This window comes from Hylobates moloch, unplaced genomic scaffold (genome assembly GCF_009828535.3).
Source record: "Hylobates moloch isolate HMO894 unplaced genomic scaffold, HMol_V3 SCAFFOLD_18, whole genome shotgun sequence".
NCBI classification, from domain to species: Eukaryota; Metazoa; Chordata; class Mammalia; order Primates; family Hylobatidae; genus Hylobates; species Hylobates moloch.
This window is the reverse complement of record NW_026652293.1, coordinates 37,536,958-37,553,013: the sequence shown is the minus strand read 5'-3', so window position 1 is coordinate 37,553,013 and position 16,056 is coordinate 37,536,958. Positions and strand designations below refer to the sequence as shown.

At 45.5% G+C, this 16,056-nt stretch overlaps 1 protein-coding gene across 1 annotated transcript in view; it reads left to right on the top strand.

Moving 5' to 3' along the window:
- The first annotated feature begins 1,512 nt into the window (after positions 1–1,512).
- The window catches only part of ROR1 (receptor tyrosine kinase like orphan receptor 1), a 422,204-nt gene continuing 407,660 nt past the window's right edge, over positions 1,513–16,056 (top strand). The window contains exon 1 of the mRNA XM_058430733.1: positions 1,513–2,007. Within this exon, the coding sequence (XP_058286716.1) occupies positions 1,917–2,007 (91 nt within the window). The 5' untranslated portion in view covers positions 1,513–1,916. The remainder of the gene's footprint in view (positions 2,008–16,056) is intronic.

The window sequence follows — 16,056 nt, the reverse complement described above, 5'->3', positions numbered from 1 at the left end:
CTTTTCCTGGTGCCAAGGAGTATGGATGAAATTTTGTCCCTCCTCCACGCACCCCTATAAAATAAGTATGATGAGAAATTAATATTTTCCAAATGGCGACCTTTTGTTCATTAATTGAGCTCCTATTGCATTCCAGGTACTGTTAGAGGCCAGCAAGATACCTAGATGATTGAGACAGAGTCCTTACCCTCCATGAAGTGACTGTTCATTTTAAAACCCTAAAGCTGGGTTCTTAGAGGCTACTGCAACAGCAACAACCCCCGAGTGAGTGCTTATCATGTGCCAGGCTCTGGTTACAGGCTTTTAGCTCTCTCAATGGAAACAGCCTGAGTGCTGGCTTGGCTGCCCCATGTCTGTGTGACTGTGGGCAAGTCATTTACTTTCCCTTTGAGTTTCAGTTTCTAAAACTGTAATATGGGGATAATATATGTAAAACAGCTAAGAAGTATATACTTTTAATGACTCTTTTTAGTGTCAATGGAGGATTTGTGAGCAAATGCGTATAAAACACAAGGCAAACAGGAGGTATTTAGTAAGTGGCCACGCGATTATTGATAGACTGTGGGCTTCCTCCTGGTCCTCCAGAGCGAGACTGACAGGTGTCCTATTACCCTTGCATCTTCAGAGCCTACAGCACAGCCCTGGAAACAGCAGGCACTCACCACTTTTTATGATCAAAGGCAGTCTCTACAGGGAAAGTCAAATCACTATGGGTATTTATGAATTACAAAATCCATAAAGTTAAACCAGGAGAAATGGACAAAAACACACTCATTGTAGAGGTCTTTAATGATCCCTTGGCTCATGGCAGAGCAGCTAGACAAAAAACAAACAAACAAAAAACATGCAAATATTCAGAAGGCCTGAAAAAATAATGAATGTAAAGAAGACAAAATCGATACAGTATTCTATCTTCACATTCGGAAGACAGAAACACCTTCTTTCAAAAAACCATGGGACATTGACAAAAATAACCACAGATAATCCTCAATAAATCTTGCCAGGAGGCAGTATATGGATGACATTGAATTCTGTGAAACTACAAATTAAAGACAAAAAGGCGAAATATAAATTACTTGTGTAAGAACTCTCTCAACTCTTGGGTCCAAGAAGAAAGCAAAAGGGAAATTGTATGATAGCAATAAATGTGCCATTACCCAGAGTCACACAGCTAACAGTGACAGAGCTGAGGCTGCTAGAACCTGGGTCTACTGTCGTCCAGCCACGAACTGGCTTGAGATCCCGGATAAGTCTCTCTGAGACTCGGTTTCCCCTTCTGTCAAGTGGCCTCGAAGGTCCCCCGGGCTCGGTTCGGTGGCAAGTTTGAGGCGTGTGGGGGAGGGGAGGTGAGGGAGCGTGCCCGAGACGCGGGAGCCGCGACCGCTTTCTGCGAAGTCGGGGAGGGTGAGGGCGTTGAGAGGCGGCAGCAGAGGGCGCTGGGTCGCCAGCCTGGGCCGCGTCTCCCATTGGTCGGGGCTGGGGCGCTGGGCTGGAGAGTTGGTGGAAAGTGACAAGTTGAGCGAGAGAGGGAGCGTGGAGAGCGGGAGCAGCCGCCACCGCCGCCGCCGAGGGAGCCCCGGGACGGCAGCCCCTGGGCGCAGGGTGCGCTGTTCTCGGAGTCCGAGCCAGGGCGACTCACGCCCACTGGTGCGACCCGGACAGCCTGGGACTGACCCGCCGGCCCAGGCGAGGCTGCAGCCAGAGGGCTGGGAAGGGATAGCGCTCGCGGCATCCAGAGGCGGCTAGGCAGAGGCGAGGGAGCAGGTTAGAGGGACAAAGAGCTTTGCAGACGTCCCCGGCGTCCTGCGAGCGCCAGCGGCCGGGACGAGGCGGCCGGGAGCCTGGGAAGAGCCCGTGGATGTTCTGCGCGCGGCCTGGGAGCCGCCGCCGCCGCCGCCGCCGCCGCGAGAGGAGGAATGCACCGGCCGCGCCGCCGCGGGACGCGCCCGCCGCTCCTGGCGGTGCTGGCCGCGCTGCTCCTGGCCGCACGCGGTGCTGCTGCCCAAGGTAAGAGGCGCCCGCCGGTCCCCGCCCGCCCTGACCCCCTGACCCGTGGCCACCCTTCCGTCGTCCAGCCGGGCGCGGGACACGCAGGAAGCGCCGCGCTGGCTCCGAGGCGCGTCCAGTCACTCGCCACGGGGCTCGCCGGCGCCGCCAGGCCAGAGTTTGCGCCGGAGCACCGCGGCGGGCCGGGACGCGTCCGGGGACTCGTTCCTCGGCGCGCAGCAGCGGTTGTCAGCGCTGACAGGAAGCGTGGAGGGGTTTGGGGGTACTAGGGGTGATCAGGGCACTTCTGTGCAGGGCGTCCCCCCTTGTCTCCCTGGACCTCTAGCCCGCCCCAGCCGGTGTTCAGGCATGTCTATCCTGCCCCCCAAATTGCGAGCCGGCCCGGAAGGCGCGGTCCAGGAGGGAGTTTGGATTTTCAGTGGTGACCGCCAGAGCCCAGGCGGCTCGCGGATCGACGCAAACAAAAGCCCTGTCCTCCTGGGGCTCCGGCGGCCTCGCATCGCCACCGCCCCCGGCCCTCCGGCCCTCTGGCCCTCCCGAGGGTCACCGTAGAGGCCAAAACTTGTGCGCCGCTGCAGCCGCTGCCACTTTGTGCAAAATGTGCTGTCAGAGGCGGCCTGCGGTTCCAAAGTGCTTTGGGTGTGCACGCGCGCGCGCGCGCGTGCGCGCGTGTGTGCGTGTTACCAAACAAGAGGGGGAAAAGCCATCTAATGCATATTTGATTTTGGTACTCTCCAAAGACAATCGCAACAGTTAGAGAAAGACTTCATCGCAAGCCCGAGCGTCTTAGTTCGCTGCGGGAAGCTGGGGTCCTTGCTGCGTCTGAGCCGGTACACAATGAGAGGGAAGAGCCCGGCTGAGCCTGTGGAGACAACCGATTCATTCTTTGGAGGTTGGAGGGGGAAAGTTGATTAAAATCTCCGGGGTCTCGGGCCTCACTTTTAACATGCATCCCTTGAGGGGGTGAGGAGCCTTTGGATTCTGCCCTCCCCCACTCCCAGCCCTAAACCTGAGCGGATAAATAGATCTCTGCTCTTTTATCATGCATCTTTCATTTTTAAGTTAGCACTGTGTTTAGGAAAAGAAAAGGCTCTGCGCTACTTAGCAGTTGAGAGGAAAAAGATGTATTCACTACATAGACTACGAATACAGAATTAGTTTTTACTAAAAGTTAGCTGATTTTCTTGGTAGAAAACACACTCTGGAAGGAAGTTGTGTGTAAATTTTGATTTCTTAGAGATGGTTTTTGGAAGCTAGAGTAGCATTTTCTGAGGATGATTTCTGAAACGGATACTATAATGTGGTCGTGCTAATCTGGAAGCTCCTGGGGGTAAATAGAGCTCCTAATTGTAATTAAGATGTACATCAGCAGGGAGTGCACCTTCCTGATGAAAAATCCTAATGAAATGTAAACAGTTTGGTCACATAGATGTTTTGCTTGGTGATACCAAACATCTGGCCCTGCACCACAACACCTGGATGAAAAGTAAAAATGGGCCATGCTGCCTACGTAATGTAAACATCCTTCTCAAGTTGGGTTGCCCAGCAAATTGAGGTGGAGATAAGCAGGGTGATTTTAACTAAGGTGGGACTCCTGGCTTGGGGCTTTGATTAATTCAGTTACTTCCTCTGTGGGCTCCTTTACTTTGTACTTCACCTTTCAACAATGGTTGCTTTTAGATCATAGCCCCTTGTGGGGTTGGGGGTCACTTGCCTTTAAATAAATGTCCCTGCATTGATTTTGCTCACTGTAAGACACCCTTGTTATCAGCAGCCACCCCAATTCTGTCTCCTTTAACTGTTTACAGCCTTTTAGAATTGTTTAAAAAAGGTATTGCCTATTCCATTGTAGCAGGACGAGCCGCATACAAAACTCCTCAGACACCGAGTGAGCAAGTCCTGTCCCTTTTAAGGGCTCACAACTCTAAGGGGGTCCACGTGAGAGGGTCGTGATGGGTACATGACTGGGGGCTGCATGCACTGGTAATCAGAACGAAACAGAACACAATAGGGATTTTTACAGTGCCTTTCCATACAATGTCTGGAATCTATAGATAACATAACCAGTTAGGTCAGGGGTCGATCTTTAACTACCAGGCTTAGGTCAGGCAGGCCCAGGCCTGGTTTCGGGTCTGGTTCCTTGGTTTCAGGTCTGGTTCCTAGGCGCCAGGCTAGCTGCCTTTAGTTTCGCTTCTCTTTCCTTTTCTGAGTATAAAACAATATAAAACAATATGAGAGGGTCTGTCTCTCTTCTCTCACCATACTCTTTAGTAATGAGCTCAAATCTGTTATTATTGACTTATTTGTTGTTTTATAAATCCCTTTCCATTTTGTGAATGTTTGATCTTTTCTCTGGGGTCAAGACTTCTGGTGGAACTCACATTTACTTTCTCCTCTTGGACTCAAGATTCCTAAGGTAGTCCAGCCAGTGGCTCAGGAAATCAGCTTAAGGGGAGATATGTTTCATGTATTTATTTAAAAAGATAGAAAACATTTCTCCCATCATTTTTCTATTTTGTTAGCCAGGAGAAGAAAACCTTTAAATTTATTTTTTCTGGTCTGTCCATGGTTGATTTCTCATCTACCCCCTCCCTATGCAAAGCTCAACTTCTTTAGGAACCTGAAGCTTACCTTATAACTGCACCCAAGCCCAGGGCTTTAGGAACCTACCTGGCCTTTCTCAAAATCTTATAGATTCTGTGGTTTGGCTGCTGGGAGCCAGAGGGAGGTGGCTTGCTACTGTGTTTGCTATCAGTTTGTAAACCTTCCGTTGCCATTTAAATAGGTGTTTGTCTGTACTTTTAGAATAGAAGTCTCTTGAAGGCAATAAGACTGTGAGCTTTTCTGGTGAAAACACTGAGAACCCAAGTCCGCTAGTCCCAACTTTATTAGAGATGCCTGAAAATCCTCCCTGGCTGGCTAGTGGGAGCTGCACCAAGGTGGGATGTGCAAAGGGTGTGGTCAAATTGTCTCCTTCAGTTTTGGAAATATTTAATTTCCAATATAGATTCAGCATACATGGTAAGCTGTTTTGCTACTCTGATGCCTGGGATTATCTGCCTGATATTTAGTGAGGGGTCAGCTTTGCCCTATAGTACCCTTTCTCTTCTGTATCGTGAGCATAGGCCCCCAGTTAGACTTGGAAAGTTTCTGAAAGTGTCACCTGCTCTGAAATTAGTATCAGGTTTGGCTGGTGGTTTGATGGTGAACATCTACCCCATTTCAAATATTTCTGAAAATTTTACACAGCATCCTGTGGAGAATGGAACACTTTGTAAGCTATATGTACTTTGATGTAAATGTATATGTGCAGATAGCATATGTATATACACACATATATAGTAAGTGGTCCATAGATATTTGTTGAATGAATGGAGAATAACTTTTTTGGTTGTTTGCAAAATTCTGATATAAGCTTTGCTTAGTAAAAATGCAACATGGCATATTTTCAAGGATTTTTCCTTTTCTTGTCCCATCTTCTAGTATGAAAGAAGTATAGTGTAGCAGAACTTGACAGTAAAGCTAAATGGTTACAAGCACAGGCTTTGGCATTTAACAGACCTGGATTTGAATCTTTTCTCTGTTGTATAGTGGGTATGTCAGTTAGTTTTCCTGAGCCTTTGAAAAGTGTTATGAGATTGAAGTGAGGTCATGCATGTACAGTACTGGAGAAGAGCACCCAGCCTAGAGGTGAGTGTATGAAATTAATTTGGGGTACATGAAATTAAGGATATGTGAACTCCCAGAAATAATATACACAATTTTATGTGCATTTTTAGGTTCTGTATTTATAGCTATAGCTATAATCTTATTTTCCAAGAAAAGCGTCAACCTCTGAATGATAGGAACTGCTGACTTGGAGTGTTTGATGCCTGAGGCAATGGGTTGCCTTCCTGGGGAGGTTGAAAGGAGTTGAGTGTTGGTGGCCAGTTCTAGGCCTTATCCCAGGTTAACACACTCCATGGAGCTCCCACTTCTCACCTCCCAGTTTCCCTTCCACCAGGCAGGCTGTTAATTGGGCCTGAGAGAAGCTGAAGAATGGTGCCAAGTCCTTGTGACCTCAAGTAAGAAAATATGTCTCTGAATCCAAGCATTCTGAGATGCAATTTGTACAGTTTATGTAACAAACACTTATTTAATCCTTACAATGGGCCAATCACTCTTCTAAGCCTTTTGCAAGTATTAACTCACTGAATCCTCACAACAACCCTATAAGGGAGATGGCATAATTAGCTCATTTTACTGACGGGTAAACTTAGGCACAGAGAGGTTAAGTTACTTTCTTTAGGTTATACTGCTAAAAAGTGGCATTACTGGGCTTATAAGCCCTAACAGTTCGTGCTCTTACCTTAATGGCTGTCCTAGACATTCTCTCCTTGTTTAATTCTTACAATGTATATTCTTTTAATGTATGGAACAAAGGTGGTATTTCCCAAGGTTTTCCGACAGCAGCAAAAGGAAGCTTGCTTAGCCATAATCTAGAGGTTATAAGAAATTATTGGAGACAGCCAATTTCAATTTTCCTTCCAGTGCTAGAGTTCTCTAAGACGGTCTTGCTGAAACTCAGAGATAGACTGGAAGAACCTTGTTGGATGGCCTGGATCTCTGGTTCTGGAAGAATTACATTTTTGTAATGAGCTTCAACTTTGATGTGGTTTGAGAAGTGTGCTCGCCAGTTTTTTCCAACTATCAATGAGCTATATTTTGATGAAGTGACTTCGTATTTGCATCTTGGTGGACAACTGTGGTTGTAGGCTGAGAAGGCGGGGATTTATTAGAGTGCTGTCTAGTGGGACAGCTGGCTTGCCAGCTCAAGGTCTCAGTGACGACCAGACCCTGGCAAATCCAGCCCCAGCTGAGAAACACTCAAGTCTTCAAGGCCTCTTTCTCAAACAGAAGGACCTTAGCCTGGTTTCACCCATTCCCTGGGGTGTGACGGGAGAGACTGTTCGGTAGACACTCGAAGAGAAAGGGGAGTCTGAGAAAGTTCTCTGGAGTTGAAGGGGGAGGGGATGGGGGCAACTCTTCGAAAATCCTTAACTAAATGCAGCTGCTTGTTACACGGAGACTGACTTGCATGCCAGGAATATCTAAAAAGCTAACGAATACAAAATAAAAATAAACAGCAGTAAAAAGGCTCTCTCTTTGTTGCAGTAAGCTCGGTTGGGGTTTTCAGTTTGTTTAGGAATGGGATAATTGTGGCATCCACTTTATTTTGGTAAGGCAGTGAAACGTGGATTAATGTTATGTCATTGGGATGCTACCACCATCTGAACTTTTTCCTTCATCCCCCACCCCCAGCCACACCCCCTAGAACACCCAGGCATGGACATCCATAGGACTTGAGCCTCAAACAGTTGCCCCTGAGTGAATTACACTGGAAGAGGGCAGATAATTTAATGGGATAATCTTGGCAGGGCCAGCAAATTTCACACCTCATCTCTCACTAATAGAAAGGCAGCAGAAGGCTACAACATCCTCAGATGAAAAGGTTGTATAAAAAGGCTCTGCTTAACAGTAACTGTCTGTCCATAAATAAGGTTTTGTAGAGTCTTGATCCAAAAGCTGTTATGAAATACTGATAAGCCAAGCCTCATAATGTTTGGCCTCCTTACATTTCCTTTTCCCGCTTCTCTCCATAGAACCATAGATTTTTTTTTTTTTTTTTTAAGAGAGAGAGGGGGGCTAAAAGATCAACAGTCCAAACTTAATTTTTTTCAAGTATTTCTATACAGGATGGACTTCCTTTGATAGCTGTTTAAAGAGGTGGCATGGAGTAATGGAAATAGAATGGGATTTGAGCCTGATAGGGAATGGGGGTTTGAATTGGGGCTTTGTTGCCTTGGGCAAAGTTACCTAACCTTTTGAGCCTCTGTTTTCTTTTCTGTAAAATGGGAATAGCAATAATATGTGGCTTACTGGGGGGTTTTGTGAGAATAAAAGGATATTATGAACCTATCACAACTAACACAGCACCATGGACTTAGTGAACGTGAAGTATGTTAGCCACCATCATCATCAAGGGCTTACTGAAGAAATTTGAAAATTTGGCTTCAAAACGATGGTCCTGCTGCAAGGTAGCAACAAAGGCTCAGAGAACAGCAAGTTTTACAAGGTTTTAGGACTCCAGAGTGTTTTGTTTTATAGAGAGCATGCAGACGATCTAGATCTGAGCAGGACCCGGGCCAGTGCTGGGGACCTGGATGCAGGGGATTCCACAGTGCAGTTGTGCAAAGCCTTATAACAAAGGCTTTTTTCAGAACAGCAAGCTCTTTGGGGAAGAGCAACCCCTCCCAGGTGCTTAGTGTAATTCCAGAATCCTACAATAGGGAATGTTACGTTTCAGGGACCTCCACTTGTAATCTGACCGTTTGTAGCTCCAATATCCAAATAATCTTGCTGAGCACAACTTGAAAGAGAAGGATAATGGCCGGAGGAAAGGATCCTGAGGTGCTCTGTTTGCCATTTAAATTTTCTGAGTAGAAGAAAAAAAGTTCATGTTACCCAAAGAGAGAAGAGTAATGAAGTGTGTGGGAAGGGGGAGGGGTGATAAAGAGGACTTCTAAAGACAAAGCAGAGGTTGGGTTTGTTGTTTTATTTTTCAACAGTGAAGCTTGTCACTCAGTGTTTTTCAGCTAACATTTGTTATATATTTATCACATGAAAGATACAGTATTCGTGTCCAGGAATAAAGTATTATCTTTGCCCTCAAGGAGAGAGAAGGAGAAAAATTCTCACTTTTTTGAGCACCTGCTATATGCCACATATCATTTTTTGAAAGCTATTAAATTTATGCTTCTCAGCACTCCTTGGAGTTTGGACTTCTGATCCTATTTTACAGATAAGAAAATCGAGGCTCAGGAAGGTAAGTATCTCAGCCAGATTCCTACAATTATTAAGTTGGGATTTGGGATTTGAATCTCGGTATTTTGACTCTCAGGTGTATGCTCTTTTTGTCATCCTTAAAGTGTGATTGGGGAGACACCAATGAGCAGATGTGTTACCACACGCAACTATTTCTCCCACAAGTGAATTACAGGAAAGGGTTGTGGAAAAAATGCTGTGGGAACATGGGGAAGAATACCTTGATTCTCAGGGGATTAGAGGGTCAGAGGAAGAACATGAGTGCCTCCTTCATAGGCTTATTGTGAAGAGTCAATGAAATAATTCATGGAACACACTCAGACTGTGCATAGTGAGTGCTCAGTGAGTGTTCTGCTATAGTTCTGTAGCCAGTGAGAGGCCTGATCAGTATTTATCTGCCTCTAAAACCCATGTACTCTTGCTCCCCTGTGCACTTTTTAAACAGATATGTGGTTTTTGGAAGAGTAAGTAACTGTGCAGTCACCAAATGAAAGGGAAGACACCAATACAGTTGCTCTGGTATATTCGCCACCTGCCCTAATCCTGGCTTTTAGGACTGGACTGCTTTGGGTATGGGAGGGGATTTGGATAGGTGTGGGGTTGGAGAGAATCAAGATGTCTCATCATGAACTACAGCGCTCCTAGAACTCTGGCCAGGATTTACCACCTGCCGTCATTCATTCATTGATCATACATTTTCTGTGCACTTACAGTGAACCAAATATTCTGATAGTCTCACTGGAGATATAAAGATGAATAAGGTTAGATCATTGCCTTGGAGGGTTTTTCAAATGGCAGATTTATGGCAGAAATTGCTAGCTGATCACCAAATATGTTTCCATCTTTTCCAGTCACATGACTAGACAACATTTCTCAGCTTTCTCACAGTTAAGTGAAGCCATGTGACTAAATACTAGCCAATTAAATGAAATTGGAGGTAGTTTTTGTCGCTTGTAGGCTTGACCCATAAAAAACTCCCCAGGCAGAATCGCTATGATCCTTCTTCGGTGGCTTGACAACCTTAGAAGTCATGTGTTGAAAGTGTCACAACATGGAAAGAGCCTGAGACTCTCCCTTAATCAATGTATGGTGGAAGCCACACTTGTTTAGGTTTTATGTGAACCAAAAACAAGTGTCCATTGTTAAGCCTGAGATTTTGAGGGTTTTTTTTTTTTTTTTTTTTTTTTTTGTTACAGCTGCTAATGTTACCTTAACTAACATGAAGTTGTAAATCAGTGTGTGGTGAGATCAATTTAGTGGGTTAGGACCAGCATTTTTAGATAGAATAAAATAGGAAACCTGGTTTGTGTCTGACCACTTCATGCAGAGCCTGGGGCTCCATACAGTAAATCAAACCCATTCCCAAATAATTTATGGCACACACAGGGTGCCTCTAGCACTGTAGAGAATCTAGAAGAACTAAGGGTGGCCTTTACCCTTGTGGAGTTTACCTTTTAGGGGCAGTAAAATAGGCACTTTATACAGCCAGTGAGTACAGAGTTGGCAATTATATATGCAGAATACCTAGAAGGGTGGGTCTTTCGGGAGGAAGTGTGATATGATGTGAGCCTTGAAGGAAGGATTGAGAGGGTGCGGGATTGAAGGATGGGAGAGGAGGAGTTGGACATTCCACTGCTGGAAAAGGGCTGGAGTTCTACAGCAGCCTGCAGCTGCTCTGGGGGTCTCCATGGACTTGCTGAGACTATCCTGAGTTCTTAAACCCGGCCTTCGCTGTGGAATGAAGCTGATCTCCAGGGGATGGGAGAGTGAAGAAAAGAAAGACAGCGTTGAATGAAGCCTGTTGTGTTTTTAGCATATGAAGGGTGGAGGAGAAGAGAGAAGGAAGCAGTTTCACTGGGAGCCTGAAGACTTGTCTTTCTTCCCAAAGGGTGTCCCAGGGAGTTAAAAATGTGGTGCATTTCAGGGCTGCTTGTCAAAGATATATGACTGCGTCTTATTCTCTCGAATGCAGCCGTTTTGTCTTATAGTGCAGGCTACTTAATTCTATTCCCCCCTCTTGTCTGCTTGATGAAAATAATAATAGTATACTAATAATTAACACACTGAGCATACTGTGGGCCAAGTACTATTCTAAGTTCTTTAAGCGTTTTAACTTGCATAGTCTTCAGGACGACCCTATGAGGTAAGCCAGAGTTCTAGGAGCATTATCGTTCACTATTAGGCATCTTGATTCTCTCCAGCTCCACACCTGTGTGAATCCTCTACCATGCCCAAGGCAGAATCCAGGCTAAAAGCCAGGATAAGGGCAGATGGGAGAAGATACAAGGGCAACTGTCTTGGTGTCTTCCCTTCCGTTTGGTAACTACACAGCTACTTATTCTTCCAACGGCCACATGTCTGTTGAAAAGGTGCACAGCAGAGCAAGAGTATATGGGCTTTAGAAGCAGATTAATCCTGACCACGTCTTTCACCGGCTGCTGAACACTCCTTGAATACTCACAATGCATGTGGCAGGGTGCTCAGTGTGTTCCATGGTATCCCCATTTTCCAGATAAGGAAACTGAGGCACAGAGAAGTAAGTAACCTGCCCAAGACCATACAGAGAGTTAAATGGGAAAACTAGGATTTGAACCTACATATCCTGAGGCTGGGGTTTTGTTCCTAATCATTATTATGCCAAACTGCATTGCAGTTGTTTTTTTTTTTTAACTCTGTCTGATGATTAAAATTCTCTGTAAGATCCCAGCCAAATAGCTGAGTCAAAATAATTATAATTAAATCCTCCATTTGTATAGGGCTTTGCAGCTTACAAAATCATTTTATGTACAGTATTACCTTTAATTTTCCAAAAAATACAGTTAAATAGGATTTAATAGGATTTATTTCTCTCTCCCTTTTAAAATTAGGTGGGTGAGTTTGACAGCTCACACAAGGTCACTCTGTAGCTGTCAGGGCCTGTCTAAAACCCAGCCCCTTTGACTTAGGGCCCATTGAACTTTCTGCTCTAATGACTACTTTTGTTTGGAATTTGTGTCTCTAATATACTGATATATGACTATTTTCACTACTGTTCACCAAAAGGTGAATTTGCCTGATTTTCACTTGTTTCATCTACAAAATCTTCAAATAGCTGTTGTCTTTAGAAACAGTTGAAAGACATTTGTAGATGGGACCTGGTTCTGGGATTTCTGTAACCTAGGAAAATTTACTTGCAAAAAGACAGAGAAGTTACTTAAAAACAGGATTTTCCTAAGTGGCTGGTGATTGTGGCAGGGAGAGGAGCCAGGAAGAGAAAGACTTTGGCATCAGATAGACTAGGCTCACTACTGCTCTGCCAGGTCAGCAAACTATGTAACCTCTGAGACTGGCTTTCCTCACGTGTAAAATGGGAGCCATAATGGCGCCTACCTTGACAGAGGTAGGAAGGACCATGGGTAGTGTTTGGCACAGTGCCTGGGCCGTAGTTGGTGGTTGGTGTGTGATTGAAGCTACACCTCTGAATTGAATGGAGAGCAGCAATTCTTCCTTTAAGATTTTTCACAGGATGGGATGGGGCAAAATTGCTAGTTCTCAGCGCCTTGTTAGGCATGATTTTATAATACAGTTATCTCTGACACGGACTTTCTTAGCACCTGGAAATCTTAGGTTATAATTATATTAATGTTTCTCAAGGGCAGGGACTTTCTTATGCTCTGTGAAGGTTAAACATCATAAGGTAAAAATAGAACATGCTGCCTGAAATCCTAGATATCCTTGAAAGGCTCTTATCTGTTCTTCATGGGAAATTGACACCATTTCCGGATGGGTTTAGACAGTGTACATGAAAGCAACTTATTCTACTTTTTCTCCATAAGAGAGATTATAGCCTTGCCTCTAGGATTTCACTCCAACTGGGGTATTTCAAAGTTTTTACATAATTTTCACACCCCCTGGAGAGTATTGGCTGTTTTTCTTTTTTCTGCCTTAACTTCCATTGTGGTGATGGACTGTATTAGTCTTTCATATGCCTACCTTAAAGAAGTAATGCTTAACCCAGTCATGACTGTTTTATCTCCTCCCTTCAGAGAACTGTTGTGTGTTGTATGGGGATTTTCAGTCCCAAGATATTGCCTGTTGGAGACCAGTGGTGTGTAGGCCACTGAAAACAAGCAGCAACATTTTTTTTTTTTTTTTTTTTTGAGACGGTGTCTCACTCTGTGGCCCAAGCTGGAGTACAGTGGCGTGATCTCAGCTCACTGCAACTTCTGCCTCCTGGGTTTTTTAAGCGATTCTGCTGGCTCAGCCTCCCGAACAGCTTGGATTACAGGCGCCTGCCATTACGTCCGGCTAATTTTTGTATTTTTAGTAGAGACAGGGTTTCACCGTGTTGGCCAGGCTGGTTTTGAACTCCTAACCTCAAGTGATCTACCCCGCTTGGCCTCCCAAAGTGCTGGGATTACAGGCGTGAGCCACCGTGCCCGGCCTAAGCAGCAGCAATTTTCGACGGTGTTCTTAATCTACCAGTGATTTAAACCTCTTTTTCTCTGCGCGGCTCATAGCGCTTTGCCCACTCACATCTGGTGTCCCTAAGTCAAAGCATTGAAAACTTTGCCTGTGACCAGATAGTCTTCAGTAGGTTAGAGTCTGCTGTCAGGGCCTCCCAGGGGACACGTGATAACTAATGTCCTTTTTCCCCACTGAGGAAGGGAGGAGCTGAACTGAGCATGTCCAGTCTGTGCTACCCAGCTCATCCATAAGTTGCTGCCTAGGACTGTGCTCCAGGCTCCTGCCAGGAGGAGTTAGTAAAGGTGCAGAGAGAGTCCAGGACTTAACACCGATTACTCTCCCTCCCCAGAAAGAAGGCACCTGACACAGGGAATAAAGCGTTTTCCCCCTTATGCTGGCTACAACTTGATTTTTTTTTTTTTTTTTTTTTTTTTTTGAGACGGAGTCTCGTTCTGTCGCCCAGATTGGAGTGCAGTGGCGCCATCTTGGCTCACTGCAAGCTCCGCCTCCCGGGTTCACGCCATTCTCCTGCCTCAGCCTCCTCAGTAGCTGGAACTACAGGCACCCGCCACCACGGCCAGCTAATTTTTTTGTATTTTTAGTAGAGACGAGGTTTCACCGTGTTAGCCAGGAAGGTCTCGATCTCCTGACTTCGTGATCCGCCCGCCTTGGCCTCCCAAAGTGCTGGGATTACAGGCGTGAGCCACCGCGCCTGGCCTTTTTTTTTTTTTTTTTTTAAGGAGCAGTTGTCAGATTTGATGGTTGTGTTAGGGTTAAAACTATATAGATAAGGTGGTCAAAACCTTTTACAAATAATCCTCCCACATCTTTGCCCGAGGGCTTAGGTTTAGAAAGTTTCTTAGCCATCCCAGGATGTGGGTGAAAGTGGCTTCCCGCAGACTCATCAAAATACACAGAGCAATTGATCTGAGTGCTGGTGGATGGGAGGGAAGGAAAGGAGGGGCCCAAGAGGCATAGCTCCACCTGCCCGAGGGAGACGTCCTGTGTAAACTAACAAGAAGTCACTGGTGCTTCCGTTTGGTTAAATACTGATTTAGCAACTGAAAGGGATGCAGGAGAAATACGGCAATATCCTCTCCTGTAAGAAGTTTACTGTTTTTGTTAGGGAGGCAAGACTCATACACCCCAAACGGTATGGGAATAATGTATTGATCCAAATGTCAGTGTCCTGCCCTTGGTTTAGGGCCCTTTGCCTATCTTGAAGCCTCCAGGAATTTCTACCCTCACACCGGCCTATCTCCCTGGCATATCCAGCTCAGACTCTCCTCTTTTCATTTCTTCTTGCTGAATTCTTACTTGTTCTTCAGCCTGTATTGCATCCACATCCAGGAAGGCACCCTGGCCTGTTTCAGCCTCTGTCAGTCCTTCTTTTGTGGTCTCACCTTCCACCAGTGTTCTCACATAGGCCATCTAAATCACCTGCTTATTCTGATTTAGCCCAACACCTTTGCAATAATTGTCACTGTCAAGTATTAAGCATTGACTGTGGACCGAGCACCTGGCAAGGCATTTTGTATTTTGTAGTGGAATCATATTATTTTCTCCCTGTAGAACTATTGCCTTTCTTTCCTTCCTTCCTTCCTGCCTTCCTGCCTTCCTTTCTTTCCTTCCTTCTCTTCTTCTTCTTCTTTTTTTTTTCTTTTTTGATGGAGTTTCGCTCTTGTTGCCCAAGCTGGAGTGCAATGGTGCGATCTCAGTTCACCGCAACCTCCACCTCCCAGGTTCAAGCGATTCTCCAGCCTCAGCCTCTTGAGTAGCTGGAATTACAGGCACCTGCCACCACGCCTGCCTAATTTTTGTATATTTAGTAGAGATGGGTTTTGCCATGTTGGCCAGGCTGGTCTCAAAATCCTGGCCTCAAGTGATCCACCCACCTTGGCCTCCTAAAGTGTTGTGATTACAGGCATGAGCCACTGCGCCTGGCCTATTGCCCTGATTTCAATCCCTCATCCGTCACTCCTTCCTTCTGGGAAATGCCCCTTCATCAGTTCCAAAAGGAACTTCTCTGGCCCACACTAGTCATAGGCTTTCCTTGGGATTTGGGGGCAGCCCTTCTGGGATGGGGAAGCTGAGAGATGCCCTTGGTCGTGTCTGAGCCCAGGAAAGAAGCTGGTGTATAGGAGAGAATGACTTCATATCCAGAGCAGGCATTGCTGAGAGGCAGAAGAGGTCTGACAGCCTTCCAATCTCTTTTCCACCTCCCTCGGGTTTCCTTATCTGAGCCAGTAGACGCTGCTTTCATGAGGTTATTGCGTTCCTACAATGCACACAGCTTCACCTCACTAATCCTAATAACAAAATGAAGTGGGTGTTATCCTTTTTTTTTTTTTTTTTTTTCTCTCTCATGTCTTTTCTTTTTTTTTTTTTCCATAATTTTTTTTTTATTATACTTTAGGGTTTTAGGGTACATGTGCACAATGTGCAGGTTTGTTACATATGTATCCATGTGCCATGTTGATTTCCTGCACCCATTAACTCATCATTTAGCATTAGGTGTATCTCCTAATGCTGTCCCTCCCCCCTCCCCCAACCCCACAACAGTCCCCGGAGTGTGATGTTCCCCTTCCTGTGTCCATGAGTCCTCATTGTTCAATTCCCACCTATGAGTGAGAACATGCGGTGTTTGGTTTTTTGTCCTTGCGATAGTTTACTGAGAATGATGTTTTCCAGTTTCATCCATGTCCCTACAAAGGACATGAACTCATCATTTTTTATGGC